General features: G+C 37.7%; 2 protein-coding genes across 3 annotated transcripts; both read left to right on the plus strand.

Moving 5' to 3' along the window:
* Positions 1 to 1,604: 1,604 nt before the first annotated feature.
* LOC132847292 (uncharacterized) lies at positions 1,605 to 2,956 on the plus strand. Its single transcript, XM_060872457.1, has 2 exons — positions 1,605 to 1,930; positions 2,132 to 2,956. Exons 1-2 carry the CDS (start codon positions 1,609 to 1,611, stop codon positions 2,554 to 2,556), a joined length of 747 nt encoding a protein of 248 aa, XP_060728440.1. The 5' UTR covers positions 1,605 to 1,608; the 3' UTR covers positions 2,557 to 2,956.
* Positions 2,957 to 3,761: 805 nt separating this feature from the next.
* Positions 3,762 to 17,994, plus strand: slco5a1a (solute carrier organic anion transporter family member 5A1a). 2 transcript variants are annotated; one of them, XM_060872469.1, is made up of 10 exons: positions 3,762 to 4,723; positions 7,692 to 8,129; positions 8,660 to 8,792; positions 11,658 to 11,860; positions 12,141 to 12,305; positions 12,432 to 12,630; positions 15,324 to 15,483; positions 15,798 to 16,033; positions 16,221 to 16,285; positions 16,655 to 17,994. In XM_060872469.1, the coding sequence occupies exons 1-10, from the start codon at positions 4,330 to 4,332 to the stop codon at positions 17,107 to 17,109; spliced, it is 2,448 nt and encodes an 815-aa protein (XP_060728452.1). In that variant the 5' UTR covers positions 3,762 to 4,329; the 3' UTR covers positions 17,110 to 17,994. The 2 variants fall into 2 exon arrangements, with proteins under 2 accessions (XP_060728452.1, XP_060728462.1); XM_060872479.1 differs by lacking the exon at positions 3,762 to 4,723 and adding an exon at positions 6,323 to 6,570 and having other exon boundaries at positions 16,655 to 17,992.
* The last annotated feature ends 1,705 nt before the right edge of the window (positions 17,995 to 19,699 follow it).

A 19,699-nucleotide genomic window follows, 5' to 3' on the forward strand; every position in this document is an offset into this window, starting at 1 on the left:
GTCATACAGTGAAGTCTGTTTTATTTTACATTTAATTGCTTTATTTAATTCCAGTAGTATTTATTCTTACTTGAATACTACTTGGACCTACTTGAGAAAGCAATTATCGTGAAGTAAGATTTTAGTATCGCCCACCCCTAAACATTAGCATTTGGTGATTCCAGTCTTTAATTTTACAAAATGTTAAATGTAATTCTTAATGTGGGAAATAATATAAACCCTGCTGATTGAGATTTGTTTTTTACATTTTAGTAAGGAAATTAACATATCACCACAGAAATGCAGGGACTGTAAATATAGTCTTTTTAAATATAAAATGATTTGCTCTTAATGTAATGTAATTATTTTCTATCAATTACTTAATGTGATCTGAATTGCAATAACTAGTAAAATAGCTTAAACAAAACTTTGCAAAAAAAAATGTTTGAGGCACATTAGACAAATACCCTTGTTTTGCATGTACTGTACCTTCTGTTTTTGAATTAGCAAGTGTTGTTAAAATGTTCTCCTTTTTTTCCCAGAATAAGAGAGTACCAAAGACAGCAGCAGCAACCAACAGACCAACAGCCCAGCATTGCAGGATTTGCAAGACCAGAATTGACCAAACAAGCAGTGCAACTTTATGATGCAAGTTCTCCAAGACAACAAGAAATTCATAATGCCATCATTAAGGATCTCCTCATTGGCTGCACTTTACCTCTGTCAATTGTTGAAAATCAGCATTTCAGGCATTTCTTGAAAGTAATGGACAACAAATACACTCCCATTGCAAGAAAAACAATCACTGAAAAACACATTCCTTTGTTGGTTGATCAGGTGAAAGATTCAATTAAAAGGAAGCTCCAGACCCAATCATCTGTGTCCATAACTGCTGACATATGGTCTGATCGAACCATGCGGTCCTTCTTCGGTGTTACTGCCCATGGATTAAACCAAGATGGAAATCAGCTGGAGTCCTTTCTTTTAGACTGTAGGCGGTTTTGTGGCAGACACAGTGGAGACAACATAGCCATGGCATTTGACGAGATCATTGATGAATATAACATAGCAAGTAAAGTCAGGTACATTATTACTGATAATGCAGTCAATATGAAGTGTGCATTCAAAGTCAAGCTACCACAGGAAGAGCAGCACAGTGATGGCAGTGATGCAGAAGAGGAAAACTTAGATGATGAGAGTCTTTGGGAGGATGTGACCTGGGAAGACGAGACTATCATGGTGAGAACAAGACAAAGGCTGTCATGTTTTGCACATTCTCTGCAATTAGTTGTACATGATGGAATGAAAGAAGCCAAGGCCTTTTCTTCAGCACTTACCAAAATGTCAAAATTAACCTCATTACTTCACACAAGTACTACATTTAAAGAACGATTTGAGGCTAAATTTGGGACAGATAGATCAATTCCTGCAGCTACATCCACACGCTGGAACAGTACATTCAAGCAGCTACAGGCCCTTACAGCACTTGACCATAGGGATCTCACACAAATTTGCAGTTCAGACTTTCAACATGTTCTTTTTTCAGTTCGTGAATGGAATCAACTGAAGAATTTAGGTTCTGTTCTCTTTCCTTTTGCGGAAGCAACAGACCTTTCAGAGGGTGAGAAAATGGTCACTATTAGTATGGTGGTCCCCACTGTACTTGATTTAAACACTCATCTGCTCCAAATATCAGAGTCACAAAGTCATTGCCGGCCTCTAGCCACATCCCTTCGGCAATCACTTTTAAAGAGATTCTCTGGGATCTTTGTGAGAACCAAAATGGTTGAGCAAAATGGGAAAGAGGACCAGTTCAACCATAATGTCTATTTCTTGGCAACAATGCTTGATCCTCAGTTTGGCCTGAACTGGGTTGATCTAGATGTAACCAACAATGAGAGTCCAGATTCGGTGAAGAAATTCAGAGAGGATCTGAAAAGAACACTTATAGGTAATTCATTTTATTTGCTTTAATAACCTAAAAATGATTTGTCTGCAATTTATTGTGAAGCAAACTTCTTATTTGTCTACTATATACTCTGTATATTGCAGAGCATAAAAATATGCAGTAGGCATACAATAATGGTCCTTAGGTCCCTAAATCCAAATGCATTTTAACGTGTGTTATTTGTGCATGTTTCATATTTTTCAGATTCTTTGACTGCAGAAGTTGAGGCCACAGCAGATGGAGACATGCTGCATTCTGGAGGTGATGTTGATGAAACCTCAGATTCTCCTCCTGGCAAATGCCCACGACTTCTAGCTCGCTATCGAGCTCACAAGCACCTGAGTCACTCAGCTAAGGATGCATGCATTTCAGCTCAGATACACAAGTACTTTGATGCCATTCAAAACACAGACACAAATACAGCACTTGAATTTTGGTCGACAAACAGGGAGAAATTCCCACAGCTTTACTCTCTGGTTGTAAAAGTGCTGTCTATTCCAGCATCCTCTGCACCAGTAGAGCGTGTCTTTAGCAAAGGTGGCCTCATCGTGAGACCACATCGTGCACGCTTAACTCATAAAATGGTCACAGCGCTTGTATTTTTGAAAAGCAATATGGCCCTGGTTTAGTGCTTGACTGTGCACTATAGTACTGTACATTTCATGTTCAGTGTTCATTACAACTCATGTTACAAGACCAGAGAGCTGTGTTCAGAAAGGAGTTTGTTGTTGATTAAGCACCGTAATAAAGCTTTAAGTTTGTTGTTATGACTAGCTGATAGATTTAAACTCTAGTCTGAGTATTTCCTCAGCCTATTTAAATGTGGGGGAGAGGCATTAAATAATTGAAATGTCAGCTTTAACTGGAGGATAATATATTGTGATACAATAATAAAACGGGTTCATTTGTATTTTCATGCACTTGTAATACAATAAAAGTTCTACATATAACCTTCTTTTCTTTGAAACCTTTTTTGATAGGAAACTAGTTCTGTTGACATAAAATAAAAATGTTCAATGGCAATGACAAGATGTAATAGTGGTATTTTTTATTACATTTTTATATTGCCATTGATTTAATGGGTTGTAAGGTTACTGGTCGGTGCTGTTTTTGTGTATTGTCTTTTGTGTATGTCTTTTGTGTAGTGTCTTGTACTGTTTGTTTGCACTGTTTTTTGTCTTGTCCTGCACTGTCTTGTCTGTCTTGTCCTGCACTGTTTGACTGTCTTTTGTCCTGCACTGTCTGTCTGTCTTGTTTATCCTGTCCTGCACTGTCTTTTGTCCTGCACTGTCTATCTGTCTTTTTGTCTTTTATTGTTTGTTTGAACTGTCTTTTGTCCTGCACTGTCTTTTGTCTTGCACTGTTTTGTTTATCTTGTCCTGCACTGTCTATCTGTCTTTTTGTATTGTTTGTTTGAACTGTCTTTTGTCCTGCACTGTCTTGTTTGTCTTGTCCTGCACTGTCTTTTGTCCTGCACTGTCTTGTTTGTCTTTTGTACTGCACTGTCTTGTTTGTCTTTTGTCCTGCACTGTCTTGTTTGTCTTTTGTCCTGCCCTGTTTTTGTCTTGTCCTGCACTGTTTGCACCAGGTTGCACAGATGCACTTTATGTATCTACTTTATGTAACTTACTTAAGTCCTTATAGCTCTGTGTTTGTGTTATGCAGCACCATGGGCCCTGGAGAAACCACGACTGTCACATTTCACTGTGTACTGCGTTATATATATATATTTTATAGTTAAAATGCCAATGAAAGCTTCTTGACTTGACTCGACATGTTTTGATGCCAGTGGCTTTCCACATAATTGACTGAACGCCGCAGTGAGTGCGTTCCTCCCGCGACCGATGCACCGTAAGCGCCGATATTCACGCGACCCCTGTATGAAGGACGTATTACAAGAGCACGAATATCCTCCGGTTGTAATGTGGCTATAAAAAAAACGTCCATCATTCGATCGTGAGATGGATTTGCTCGCTCTGAGAGGAGAAATACCTTTGGTCGGTCTGACACGAGGCGCCTTTTGTGTTGTTTTTGTCGGGACGTTTGTGTTGATGTTGCAGCTTGCAGCATGCTAACTGCGCTAAAGTGCTGATCTGCAGCGCTACTGCCTTTAAACACCACTCAGTGTCTAACAAGAGCTTTATCTGGCACTGATAACTGACATGACACGTGTGGGTTTAATCTACGCTTCACTTTCTACATGATGTAAAGCTTTGTTTCGGGATTTTTACGCTTTGGTCACTGAGACCTTCAACACCAGGGTTTGGGCTTCGAGTCGCCTCTAAAGCTACAGGAGAACATCTGTAGTATATGGCGAATATTCTCTGTGACACCAAACCGCATCTTTGTGTAGGGACCTGCTACAGAAACACACCACAAAATCCTATAAAACCTTCTTCAGAATGTCCTCCATGGACCGTGGAGACCTGGATGAAGGTCCAGGTGTCAAGCCTTCTTCTAATATGATTGAGGATTCTCTCCAGGCGCAGAAATCAAAAAGCCTCCCTACGCTTAACGAAACTAAAGGGCCTGACAATCCGGGTGAAGAAGGTAAAACACCGGTGTCAGCTGCGGAGGGCAGCTCCAGCTCCAAGCCCGAGGGGTCCTGCGGTGTGTCCGCGAGGAGCCGCCGCGTCTCCGCGCTGATGCCCCCGCGGCTCGCCCGCGTGTCCCTGAGGCGCTACTGGAGCGTGTTGTTTTCTGACTCACGTTGTTTTTTATTCTATATGTGTTACCTCACATTCATTCAGTCGCTCATGGTATCCGGTTACCTCAGCAGCGTTATCACCACTATAGGTAAACACTTTATTTCTCCTTTCCTTAAGTTCCCTGCTATGTTTTTAACCTGAGTCTCTTTCCCCTCATTCCTCAAATTTCTCCTCCTTTTACATTTAGCTTTTCTTCTGTATTCATCATTCAGACAAATTCTTTATTTCTTATTTCTCCCCTACTGCTTTCATCTGGTCCTTATGGGCCTGGTATTAATATCTCAACATGGAACTTGCATCTTATATAACAGACTTCCTGGAATTCAGACATCTAAATTTCCTGGTAAAGAATAAACCTGTTGAAAAATGTTCATTTCTGAAAATATATGGATATTTGTTATCAAACTAATGCAGTCTTGAGACCCTGACATGGGTCTTAATATCAAGTGCTACTGCATATCACATCTAATCATCCCTTAATGCACAGATTCCCGACTGCTGACATCTGACAATCTTTCGGATTCGGCTCCTTAGTCTGGTACACAAACAGTAATACTTTTATTATTGTTCATTTCATACTCTAAGACGCTGCACTGTCTTAGTCAGACATGTGTCCAGAGAGCACCCGGTTGGAGAAATGAATTTTATCTGATTAAAAAATAATAATAATGTAATCGAGTATAATAATAAAGTAGTTAGCGGTCGAAAAAAGTGCACTATAATCAGTGTTTTGTGAAGTATCACGCTAACAAACCAAACATTCACAGACTCATTTACTCATCTCGGTGCATGACATGGGAGAAGACACCCATGTACATGTACTCTGTGGACACTTGACTGTTGTTGGTGTGAATTGCTTTACCATTTGCTGTTACAATAACCTCCATTCTTCAGGGAAGATCCAAGACCTTCTGTAAATCTTCATTCCAAACATCAGAATGGGAAGGATGAGTTAGATCACAGTTTACGCATTCTGATGCTTATCTTTATCTGAAGTGTTTGACCCGTATCTGTAGGATTTTGCACATTCATGCTGCCACACGACTGGCTGATTGGATAATTGCATAAATGAGCAGGTGTACAGGTGTTCCTAATAAATCGGCTGGTATGGCAGAGAAATTGGAATTGTTCTGCATATATATATATATATATATATATATATATATATATATATATATATATATACACACACACACACATATATGATTTTATTTACAATGTAGGCAATACAAATGTAGGGGAATACATTGAAAACAGTAAACTGCATTTGTCATTTATTAGTATTTCAGTCATTGTGCAGAACAAAATACTGCAGTAGCACTGAAGGTGTACCATATCCATGCTTTACTGCACAGTCATGCTAATTTGCTAATTCAGCAGCACATACACAACAGTCAAATGGTGTTAAAACAATTAAAATATGAGTAAAACTGTAGTATTGTAGTTGGGTACTAAGTCAACTGAGGAAAACGGTTTTGACGGTTTAGTATAGATCTTGATGATTGTTTATTTTTTCAAATCCAAAGCTACGGTTAAAGATCTTGAGGTCTGTTTGTCATTTGATTCTAATATAAATAGTTTTTGTGTGTATGTTATTACATGAGAAATATAATAACATAATTTCATGATCCTAGAAAGCTAGTGCATGGGTTTTATATATTTCAAATTACATCCACATGAATGCCAGGACCCAAGGTTTCCCAGCAGATAAATGTCATCACACTGCCTCTGCTGGCTTGTCTTCTTCACAAAGTACAACTTGGTGTCATCTCTTCCCCATGTATGCAATGTGAATACACCAGGGCCCTTAAGATTCCGCTTAAGCTAGGAATCTTAGCTTAAGAGTGGTTCAGGACCAATCTCAGAGCAACTGTGGCCAAGGAGAATACAGGAACTTTTATCTTAGAGAGGATCCAGGGCTGACCCCGATGCTAGGTATGACATTCTATTGAAAACTGTGGTTTAAAAAAAGGAGTACTTTTTAAAATATGTTTTATTATTAAACATTGTCTCTCTGTTTCTGAGATGTTAGCATATCTCTAAATGCCATAGCAGCAGTGGGGAAAAATTATATATATAATCATGTGAAAATTTTGTACTTAGGAATTAACCACTTAAATATTTCTGGCTTAGGATGTTAAACTTTTACACAATAACAGCTTTTCTATGCACCAAGATATTTTCTTTTTCACATCTTACTTTTTCTTTTCTTTTTTACATTTGCTCACTTACTTTATGTAGATGTAGGGACTAATGAATATCTATATGTTTGGGCAGTGACACAATATTTGTCATTTTGATTTGTACACCAAATCAGTGGGTTTGAAATGAAGTAAAATTAAAGTGTGTATTTTTACACAATCCCTCCATTTTCACATGCTTCAAATTGTACACACTAACATAGTTATAAGGATTATTTTTAATACTCGGAAGCAAATTCTCTGCACTCAATGACTGCCTGAAATTAGTCAGAAATTTACTTGAGATGCTTTCTCACTTTGAGATGCTTTATTCCATTGAGGTGTTCCCAATGGTTTTCTGTACATTCATGAAGGCGTCTCCAGATTGCAAACTTTGACATTGATCTGGTGTTTCCTTGACAGTGTTTTTGACTTGGCTAGATGTTCTGTTATCATCCAGTATTTTATTTTGGACTGAACCAATTTTTTTGCTTTGGCTGCTTCATTAAAAAAATGTTAAAACTTTGACATGAATCACATGTTTATTGCTTCATTTTAATTATGAAAATTGATTCACTGTCCAAATACAGGACCTACTGGGATTCAAATTCAAATACTGGTGCTTTAAATGGTTAACAGGTTTTACACTTTAAATTATAATACTCACGCACACCACTACAGGTTTGAGTGTAGGGCAAAGGAAAATCTTGTCAATGTGCAGGGCAGTGGGTCCCTACTTGAACTGGAAAACTGCAGCCACACTGACTTTGCAGATTGTTTTGGAGATACCCATACAACAAAGTCTTGTCAGATAACTACTGAACTACTGCGTGTGTGTGTGTGTGTGTGTGTGTGTGTTTTCTGTGTTCATTACAGAAAAGCGCTACAGTCTTCGTAGTTCAGAATCTGGTCTACTGGTCAGCTGTTTTGACATAGGGAGTCTCCTCATTGTCGTCTTCATCAGCTACTTCGGTGGACGCGGCCGGAGGCCACGTTGGCTTGCCATAGGCGGAATGGTCATTGCTGTGGGTGCTGCACTATTTTCTCTCCCTCACTTCATCTCTCCACCTTATCAGCTAGAGCAGTTGAACACCACAGGACGGGGGGAAGGGCTCTGCACCGTTACCAATAGCAGTAAGAGGGACGGGCCTGAGGCATGTCCACGGGACCAGGAAGACAGTGAGCATGCTCTGTATGTGGCGCTGTTTATTTGTGCTCAGATTCTGATTGGCATGGGATCGACGCCCATCTACACCCTTGGACCCACCTACCTGGATGATAATGTGAAAAAAGAGAATGCATCGCTTTACTTGGGTGAGTAACACAGAGCTGCCTTTACTAGACTTTTGTTAGCTGTTGTTTTTTTGTCGTTCCTTTAAGATTTCCTTTTTATGTGATTGGTCAGTGATGGGTTATGATTCATTGAACATGGTGATGGAATGCGGAATCACTATAGTATCTGATCATGTATATCACTGATCAGAAAATTGATCAGCTGATTAAAAAACATCCATACTATTGAGTGTTTTATTTCAAGCATGATTGTGGCATTGATATATTTTAGGTCTTTGTTAAAAAGAACATATGGTGAATCAATCATATAGTACCTCGTGATACTACCAGGTCTTTGTTTCACTTTGCAGTGAATTTAAAACTGAACCAAGTGTCATTTTGTAAAATAAAGAATTCACTTGCAGCCTTCACTTCTGATTAATTAGCAAAGTAAAATTGTTCTCTCTCTACTCTACTTGTTTTTATTAGAATATATAATATGTGTATGCATTAGAATTTCAAGCAACAAGCTATAATACATGTTTGTGTGTTTGTGTGTCTGGGTGTGTCAGCAATCATGTATGTAATGGGAGCTCTAGGTCCAGCTGCCGGCTACCTGCTGGGTGGAGTTCTGATTGGATTTTATGTGGACCCAAACACTGCTGTGAACATTGACCAGAATGACCCCCGTTTTGTAGGAAACTGGTGAGAGGCACACACAGGTGCTTTTAAGGCACTTTCACACCCGTTAGTCTGATTGCTGAACCTCAGCATCAGAGATAAATTGACAGTTTTGGTTTTTTTGCTCTTCGGTTGGTTTTCCAGATGCACATAATTAAACAAGAAATACAATAAGAGAAAAAAGGAAACAAATTTCCGAATATTCCAAAGACTCATTTCCTCGGAATTTAGCTCTGTACTTTGTGTCAGTTCTCCTCTAGACACGAGCTGAGAAAAATGTCATCAAAACTCACGGCATGTTTAGTTCACTACCAGTATTCAGTTGATTCAGAATCTGATTGCTTTCTCACTGAAAAGAAACCATGTTAGTGTTAGACTGGCTTCATATCAATAACACCCCACTGAGATGGGACCAGTTTGGTCCGAGTGCAATTACTGTGTTCTGTGCAATTACCTGCATATGTGAGAACAATAGAATTTGTTTTTTTAGGTAGAATTCTGGATGGCACTGTACATGCAAACTGTTACACGCTCATTTCTTTTAGTCATTTTATTCACAGGATTTAAATCTTGGAGATATTATGTGCCAAACATAAAATAAAATGTGAAACACAGAAATGGAAAAAAAATACTAAAACCCATGTGCCATTTCTTTTCCCATATCTGTGCACAAACATGAAATGAAATGATGAATGCAGAATGCATCAAAATCATCAATTTGTCATTTAATTTTTATCAGTATTTTCTGGCCATGATTAAAATGATACAACTTTCTTCCAGTCTACTAATTTAAACAAGTGGTGTTCTAAGAGTGCTGATATATTTAGTATATACGTTTATATGTATTTAAATGTATTTATATATATATATATATATATATACGTTTTTATATAAAGTGTTTGCCCGCTTCCTGATTTTTGATTTTTTTGCACTTTTGTCACACTTTAATGTTTCAGATCATCAAACAAATTTAAATATTAGTCAGAGATAACACAAGTAAACACAACATGCAGCTTTTAAATGAAGGTTTTTATTATTAAGGGAAAACTAAATACAACCCCACAAGGCCCTGTGTGAAAAAGTGTTTGCCCCCCTGTTAAAACATAACTGTGGTTTATCACACCTGAGTTCAGTTTCTCTAGCCACATGCAGGCCTGATTACTGTCACACCTGTTCACAATCAAGTTATCACTTACATAAGACCTGACTGACAAAGTGAATTAGACCCAAAGATCCTCCAAAGCTACACATTATGCTGAGATCCAAAGAAATTCAGGAACAAATGAGAGAGAAAGTAATTGAGTTCTATCAGTCTGGAAAAGGTTATAAAGCCATTTCTAAAGCTTTGGGACTCCAGCGAACCACAGTGAGAGCCATTATCCACAAATGTCCGGCCGACCAAAATTACCCCAAGAGCGCAGCGACGACTCAGCCAAGATGTCACAAAAGACCCCCAACAACATCCAAAGAACTGCAGGCCTCACTTGCCTCAGATAAGTTCAGTGTTCATGACTCCACCATAAGAAAGAGACTGGGCAAAAATGGCCCGAATGGCAGAGTTCCAAGACAAAAACTGCTGGTGAGCAAAAAGAACATAAAGGCTCGTCTCAGTTTTGCCAGAAAACATCTTGATGATCCCCAAGACTTTTGGGAAAATACTCTGTGGACTGACGAGACAAAAGTTTAACTTTTTGGAAGGTGTGTGTCTCATTACATCTGGCGTGAAAATAACACTGCATTTCAGAAAATGATCATCATATCAACAGTAAAATATGGTGGTGGGAGTGTGATGGTACGGGGCTGTTTTTCTGCTTCAGGACCTGGAAGACTTGCTGTGATTAATGGAAGGGAACTTGGGTTCTACAGCAGGACAATGATCCAAAACACACCAGCAAGTCCACCTCTGAATGGCTAAAGCAAAACATGAAGACTTTGGAGTGGCCGAGTCAAAGTCCCGACCTGAATCCTATTGTGATGCTGTGGTTCATGCTTGAAAACCCTCCAATGTGGCTGAATTACAACAATTCTGCAAAGATGACTGGACCAAAATTCTTCCACAGTCTGTAACAGACTCATTGCAAGTTATCGCAAATGCTTGATTGCAGTTCTTACTGCTAAGGGTGGAACAACCAGTTATTAGGTTTAGGGGGCAAACACTTTTTCACACAGGACCATGTTGGTTTGGATTTTGATCTGAAACATCAAGTGTGACATACATTTTCACACCACTGTGTGTGTGTGTGTGTGTGTGTGTGTGGCCATTTCTTGCCTTAGAAGTTAGAATTCTTTAGCTTTGCATTCAGTGTTAACCCAAATTGGCATTGACCATTTCTTCACCAAGATAAACATATTGCTTGAACCTAAAAATGAAAGACCACAGCAGTGATAATTTGCATTTTACTTACCATTTTCACACTACATATTTTGTATTTCATTTTTGCAACTCATTTCATTGCCGAAATCAAAAAGCTAAATTTTACATTGGATTTTTTTTTCCTTTAAGTGTTTGTTTTAAATATAACCACAAAATACCCATGTGATGAAGCAAATGAAATGCAAATTAATGTCATTTAATTTTTATCTTTGACACCACCGTTGCAGACCTACATTAAAAATTTAAATGCAACTGTTAGTTCATATCATTTTGGTTATTCTGTCATCTATTTCTTAAAATCACTCTCTCTATTTCTTTGTAAAGCTTGGATTTTAAAGACTTATCTCTCTATTTCTTTCTGTGGTGATGGGTTCTTATTCATAATGTGATCTCTCTCTCTCTCTCTCTCTCTGTCTCTTTTTCTTTCTCTCTCTCTCTCGCTCTCTGGTGACTTTCTGCTTGCTACCTCTATGTATCTTGCTCTATTTGTCTACTTCCCAATGTCTTTTCCTTAGGTGGAGTGGGTTTCTTTTCTGTGCTGTGGCCATGCTGCTAGTGATATTCCCCATGTTTGCCTTTCCAAAAAAGCTTCCCCCTCGCCAGAAAAAGAGCAACAGGAAGAAAAAGTGTGTGGGGGACCTGCCAAGTGATGATGAGGTGATGAAAGAGAAGAGCCAAGGCGTCTCTTCCTCCATTGGCTTTGGAAAAGACATCAAAGGTGAAATAAATGCACCTAGCAGACAGTGGAAGAACTGTATTAAGTGTGTCACTGTGCTTTGTGCTTGTTGAGATGATGATGCAGATTTTGGATGTTGTTTTTTTGCCACTAGAGGGCAGTATATTCTAAGGAATGGTTATAATCTGTCATATCAGGTTTTTAATTGATCAGATTAGGTCATGCATTTTGTTATTAGAGTTTTTATTTTGTTTAATGATCTTACTTTAATTCAATTTTTTGTCTGCCCTGTATCTTTAACACTTTTTATTTATCCTTCTAGATTTGCCCAAGGCAGCCCTTCGTATCCTGAGCAATGTGACATTTTTGTTTGTCAGCTTGTCATACACAGCAGAGTGTGCCATTGTTACAGCCTTCATCACTTTCATCCCTAAGTTCATTGAATCTCAATTTGGGGTTCCAGCATCTAGTGCCAGTATCTATACAGGTGATTGCGTGTACACACACACACACACACACACACACACACACACCCATACACACACACACACACAGAGTGCTTCAAATGTTTTACCTTGTCATGTTTATTTTCTGCCCCACATCTCTTCTGCAGGTTTGGTAATTGTGCCCAGTGCTGGTGTTGGAATAGTACTGGGAGGATATATTATTAAGAAGCTGAAATTAGGAGCAAGAGAGTCAGCCAAACTGGCCATGATCTGTAGTGGAGTGTCTCTGCTCTGTTTCTCTACACTCTTCATTGTTGGCTGTGAGAGCATTAATCTAGGAGGAATCAACATACCCTACACTACTGGGTAAGAATATTACACACTTACAACCACTTGCTAATTTTTTCTGTGTGCTGTAGCTCTATTGCAGCGTAATACATTTTATTTAATAACAATAGGAGAGCATGTGTTCTTAAAAAAATAATATATAATAGTCTCGTTTGTATTTATTGCTGACAGTCTAGGTGTTTTTGTCTCTTGATTCTTGAACCCTGAAGCAATTTGGTATATTCTTAAAAAGAAAGCATGCACTGGTACTCAGCAACACCAAAAGGCTTAGAAGACCACAGAAGACATCTAAAGTGTGTAATCATGTAATTCTTCCCTTGGTGAGATGTGGATATGTTTGTAGCTTACTGCTTAAGGTGTTGGCCTACCAATTGGAAAGTTGTGAATTTGAATCCTAGGTTCACCACGTTGGGTCCCTGAGCAGGGCCATTGACCCTCAGACATTAGTCAATTGACTTCAACCCAATTGAGCACGCTTTTTGCTTACTGAAGACAAATGTGAATGCAGAAAGAACCACAAACTATGGATGCTCCATGATCTATGAGTTCCGGGCTTCAGGCATTCGTTGACAGCAAAGGATTTACTCAAAGTATTCAAAATATTCTTTATATATAAATATATATTTAGCTTGTCCAAATACCTTTGAGCCTGTAATAATGTCTGTTATTAAATCTAAATTGTAAGTCTAAACAGTCAATGTGATATTTCCTGTTAAACCCTTTGAAATAAAGCTGAAAATCCTAACTTCAGTAACATTTTGATTGAAATTGAATTGAAATTTATTGTGGCGGTGCACAGAGGCAAAATTACAAAAATGTTTAGTGTCCAAATATTTATGGACCTGTCTAAACTGAGAAATAGTAAACTATTCAAAAACATTTTGTTGCAAATATTAATGGATAACTAATGTTATATTTGATGAAGTTTAAAAATTGTAAAGTACATAATTGGCCATCATAAATTTCACCTTAACAACACCCTCTTTTTGGAATCTAGGAGAATTTCTTTCCTTACAGAACACCTCTAGTTGTGGGATGATTTCACACTGTCTTACAATTTTCATTTTTAATTATATTTAATTCAGGGGACTGTGAGAGACTCCAAAAGCTTCAGCTTAGTAGTTAGTAGTTAATGGTGGACTTTGAGGTGTGTTTTAGATCATTGTTCTGTTGTACTTACTTGACAGACTGGGCTGCATTTTCTTCCAGAATTTGCTGAAGTTTAGTGGAATACATTCTTATTTTCTACTCAAACAGTGTTTCCTATGCCACTGGCTAGGAGATATCTCAATCAAACAGGTTGCATAATAGGTTTTTTTTAGTCAATTGCTGCTCCTTTCTCCAAACCTTCCATTTGGTATTATGGATAGTTCTGTCTGAGAGTTTTCTTGAATTCTACAGTTTCTCATAACTGACGTTTACATAATGCCAGTTTGGACAGTGGAAATTTCAAACTGGAAGCATTTGATATCTTTTTATAGGCATCAGTTAAATTCATCTCTTTTATATTTGAGCTGTATGCTACACAGATTTACCCAGATGCTTTATCAGCCTGTACCATTAGTGGGCTCCCTGGTCTTGCTACTGGAGGCATTGATCTTGAGGGTGGGTATCAATCTTAGAGAATGAGACGAGTCACTGAGAGTAAACCAGCTCTGTCTCTATATGGAAAAATAGCTGTACAAAGTTGCTCCAAACTCTGCACTTCATTGCCTGGCAGAAACAAACAAATACTAGTAATACAAATAATAATTAAAAAAATAATAATTTTAAACTTTAATTGTATGTATTAATTAATTGATTTTTATTCTTATTGTTATATATATTTCTTTTTTTTTTTTCTTTTCTGTTTCTATACTTCTGTAAAGCTGCTTTGAGACAATGTGAATTGTTAAAAGCGCTATGTAAATACAATTTGAATTAAGTAGGGTACTTATTCGTTTTAATGGCACAGTACATCTTGGGCAAATATAGTAATATAACATAAGATTAGCTGATGTAATTAATCAACATGCATATCCGAGCAGTCTTATCTGATGATGTCCCTGTGAAAAAAAAAGAAAATGCAGACAAACTAATAGACAGTTAATATGTTAAATTCAAAACATTTTAAAATGATATTGTGTTCTTATATTTAAAAAACTGTAAATCTCCCGAGTTTGGTGGAAGAGATAAGACAAAGGATTAGTAGGAGGTGGTCACTTACCATCCTGGTCAGCCTTCATTTCCCTGTAGTCATTTATTTTTATGTGGTTCTATCTATAACATGGGCTACCCCAAAGATGTAATAATGATTATTCATTAAACACTGGATATGTGGCCTTAAAGGTGACCAAAAAACATTTGGCAAGAAATTGTTAGTATGATGTTGCTGAGGACAGAAGGCTCTTCCAAAGAACGGACAAGCTTAATTTCTGGTTATATCACTTAAAAGATTGAGAGTTTAAATGGTGGAGGACTCATTACAGAACAGTTTCCTTTTATTTTCTAGAAATCAGTGACAAAGCAATAGTGCATTCAGAGTGTTTGTTGAGAAGGGACACATTAACCAACCTGAGAATTAAAAGGTCTCATATCTTTATAAATAACTCTTTATGAAAAGCCTTGTTAAGCTCCTTTTCAGCATAAGCTAAATTAGTTGTTTTGTTTTATTTTTTAGTAAAATGTCCCAGTGTAAAGGATTGATCTGTATTTTTTGTCTCTTTCCACAGGCCCACATTGACTCTGTCCCATCGGAACCTAACAGGGGGCTGTAATGTTAACTGTGGCTGCCGGATTCATGAGTACGCTCCTGTATGTGGTTCTGATGGAATTACGTACTTTAACCCCTGTCTGGCTGGCTGCAGTGGTGTCTCCAATCACAGCACAGGAGTGAGGGCACATACATCTGTCTCTTTCAATGAGTGTTTATTGAAATTAACTCATAATAACCATTCAAATAGCAAATCTGCTTTCTTACCTAAATGTAAATAAAAAAAAAAACAAAAAAACACTTTAAACCAAAATCCAAAGTGAACTCTGCATGAAAGTGTCTCGTTAAATAATATTCATAATTGTAGCTCAAAACTGAACGAATTCATGATTCATAATCGTACATGAAACCTATTTGTCTTTTCTCTGCAGTCTACATTATTTGCATATACATTGTATGTATGTTTATGGTGGTTTTTTTTTTTTTTCTCCAGATCAGGAATTATTCAGACTGTGCTTGTGTACAAAGCAAACAGGTAATCACTCCATCTGGAGGGAATCACGAGTTGCAAGTGGTCATCGTGAAGACGTATCTGAACGAGAATGGCTATGCGCTTGCTGGCAAGTGTGAGCGCACCTGTGGGACGCTCATAACCTTCCTCATCTTCCTCTTCATTGTCACCCTCATAACTGCCTGTGCACAGCCTTCGGCCATCATAGTCACCCTGAGGTATGTCTCTCTCTCTAAAACTGATGACAAACAGTTTTAATATCATAATTTATTGTTGTTTTTTTTTCCAGTGCTTAGCAGGCATAATAGTTCCTGTATACCGGGTATTATTAATATACCAGTAATAACAGTGATTTTGTATATATGTATATACTATATATTTTTACACTTCTTTGTCTCCATGTAGGTCTGTTGAAGAGCAGGAGAGACCATTTGCTTTGGGAATGCAGTTTGTTCTTCTTAGAACTCTTGGTATGACAAAAATACACTTATATTTTATATACAGCATATACAGAGTTTTCATAAAGGCTAAACTGTCTGTGTGACAGCCTGGGAAAAGCCTTCATATGGTCAAACTGACGCTGAACTCTATATTAAAACAGATTTAGGTTTTCATATTTGACACAGACATGTTTCTCTCTGTTTTTAAATGAGCAATCTGGGTACTTTACTGGACTGACAAACTGATATACTGTCAGGACTTGGGTTACAAAGATTGGAAACTATACAATGAAATTTCAATAATAAAAAATAGATTAGTGGTTAGAATGGGTTTAAATGGAAAGACCATGCTGTAACATACAACAAATGATCATATTTGGGTTCTCTGCCCTTTTCCAGCCTATATCCCGACTCCGATATATTTTGGTGCTGTGATTGACACCACCTGTATGCTCTGGCAGCAGGACTGTGGTGTTCATGGATCCTGTTGGGAGTATGATGTGACATCACTGCGGTTCGTCTACTTTGGCTTGGCAGCCAGCCTCAAGTTTCTAGGCTTCTTCTTCATCTTCCTTACATGGTATTCACTGAAGCGGCGTGATGAGCAGGGACACCTACATACACATCCTGTATCCCCACTGGACACAGTGAGCCAGTTGATGTGCCATGCAGGATGGCAAAAAGGTCATGCTCGCACACGCTCCTGCCCTGTCTTCCTACCCCGCCCCATTGAACACTGCCATGCTGCTGCAATGTCAACTGGACCTGCTCTAAGCCGTGGCAGCAGTTGCCCCAGCAATGGCCTGAAAGCAATAACCTTGCCCATCAGGTCTCTGGAGAAAGTAGTAATATGAGAGATTAGTGTAGATACACACACATTCACACACCCAAATGCATAGACAGGGCATACCTGAAAATCAAGTGGAGTCTCCAGCTCCTCAATGCCACTGCTGGTGCCTTTTTGCCCTCCAGAAATACACTTCAATAAATAGAATTTGTAAAGTATTGGATTTAATACCTCAATGGAATTGGTACCTCTCTTATTCTTACACATTTACATAGACTCTTTGTCCTCCACATGGTCTGTATGATCTCTATGTCCTTGTTATACATATACAAAAAAATGTTGCCAATATTGAACCGTTTGTCCATCTTGTCCAGCACACACACAAACACACACACACCCACAAAGACAAGTTCACCACCCTATACTGGTTACTTTTTTCTGTCAGTAGTGTGACAAGAAACTAAGAAGATTCTGTAGGCATTTGCACACTTGTCTGTCATCCCACTGATTGCCCACTTGCTTGGTAGCTTGAATGAAGTGATTTGATTAAACATTATCAGAAAGGAAGAATGGGTAGAAAGGAGGAATGGGTATGCAATCGAAGCTGAATCATGCATTATGCAAACTTTTCTCTCCTTCCTAAACTAAGCCTATCAGTTAAACCCAATAGGAAAATGCTACAATACCTTTCACGTCCAGTGAATGTTTGCAAGATGCAAAAGTATTAATTACACTGTCGCTGTTCTTCTTTACTGAAGAACTTTTTGTCTCTTACACTTAAAGTAACTCATGGCAAATTTTGATGTCCAAATTAAAGATATTTTAATTAAAACACAAAACAATGTTGGTGTCATGTTTTTTTAAAGCTGTAAGTACTAGGTCTAGGTCCTGCAGAAATGGTAACTTGAGGTAGTGGCTCAGCTTAACAAAATTGCAAGCTAGACTGAAGTCTTTCATTTAAACCTTGAGCTTGATATATATATATATATATATATTTTATATATATATATATTTTATATATATATTTTTTATATATATATATATATATTAGTGTGTGTGTGTCAGTTCATTGACTGTTACACACAGTAATTTATTACAGTAGTATTCTCATTCAGCCACAGACAATAAGTTGTACATGACCAGATATGAGCATATAAAACCAACAAATTATATTAGCTTGCAATTTCAATAGCAGGAAATTATTATAATGTATGACATTTAAACACATGACATTTCCTGCTATAGCTTTTCTTGTGAATATGCTGCATAATCCAACTGTATTTTTTGTTTTACTTCATAAACCAGTGTAATTTTAGTTTGCACTTTTCTGCACTGTACACGGGTATCTAATTGAGCTTAATTGTTATCTTAAATCTTTCTAATAAATGTGCTAAAATGAGTAACAGAGTGGATGGCGTGTAGAATCAGTGTTAATTTGACTAAATGATAGTAGAACTGTGTACACTTCAGTTTCATTTCTTAAGTTCCTTCAGTTTTCTCTTTCTATTGATCTACATGCACACAATTAAATGTGTTTCACAAGCAATCTGTGTCTTAAATGCTAGTAACATGCTAGTTACAGATGTAAATGTGATTTTATAAATCTCAGTCTACCTCCAAGCATTGTGCAACAGCTGGTGTACATGTATATGTGCACCTGTGCTGAGGAATGTTTCACCTACCTAGATATTTTCATTCTATAGTTAGCTTTTTATTTCATTTATCCTAACTACATTTAGAATGTAGTTAAACATGGAACAACAATGTATGTTTAGACTCAGCTACAAAATCAGACATCAGAAGACTAGAGAACGGTTCGGACTGCTGAAAGGCTTATCGGTGCTCCCTTACCCACCCTTAAAGAACTGTATATATCCATAGTGAGGAAAAGTCACTACAGAGCCCCAAATACCAGCACAACAAGGCACAAGAACAGTTTCTTCCCCCAGACAATCCACCTCATGAACAGTTAAATGTTCCCCAATTACGCAATAACAAAGTGCAATAACCTGACATTTATTTGTTACCACCTCCATCCTACTACATCCCTGCAACTCATTCTATTCTGTTATCATCTATAGCACAACTGTACATACAATTTTTATTATTATTCAATTTATTTGCCTATTTGTATTTACATGTGTATTTATTTCTTATTTTTGTTCTCTGTGTGTTGTCTCTATAACCCTAATGAGCAGGCAGCAGATGATGAGATGTGAGGAAGAAACCTGTTAATGTTAATAAAGTTTACAACGTATAGAATTACAACGAATAAAAAACGACCAATTAAGCTCATTTCCATAAACAGAGATGAATAAGCAAACAAGTCACACAGGTGCTATAAACATTGTGTGTGTGTGTGTGTGTGTGTGTGTGTGTGAAGTCACACAGGTGCTATAAACATTGTGTGTGTGTGTGTGTGTGTGTGTGTGAAGTCACACAGGTGCTATAAACATATTGTGTCAGTGAGTGAGTGAGAGAGAGAGAGAGAGAGAGAGAGATTATGACTGGTGTTGTTTATTGTGTTTGTTGCCTTTTTGGACTCCTTTATCATTTGTAATGTTGCTCCCATATAAAAAAGCCCAGCCATTTTTAGGGTCATGATTGAGGACATAGACAAACGTCCAGAGACAAGCTGTTTCGTGTTGAGGTTTTTT

This window comes from Tachysurus vachellii, chromosome 1 (genome assembly GCF_030014155.1).
Source record: "Tachysurus vachellii isolate PV-2020 chromosome 1, HZAU_Pvac_v1, whole genome shotgun sequence".
Classification (NCBI taxonomy): Eukaryota; Metazoa; Chordata; class Actinopteri; order Siluriformes; family Bagridae; genus Tachysurus; species Tachysurus vachellii.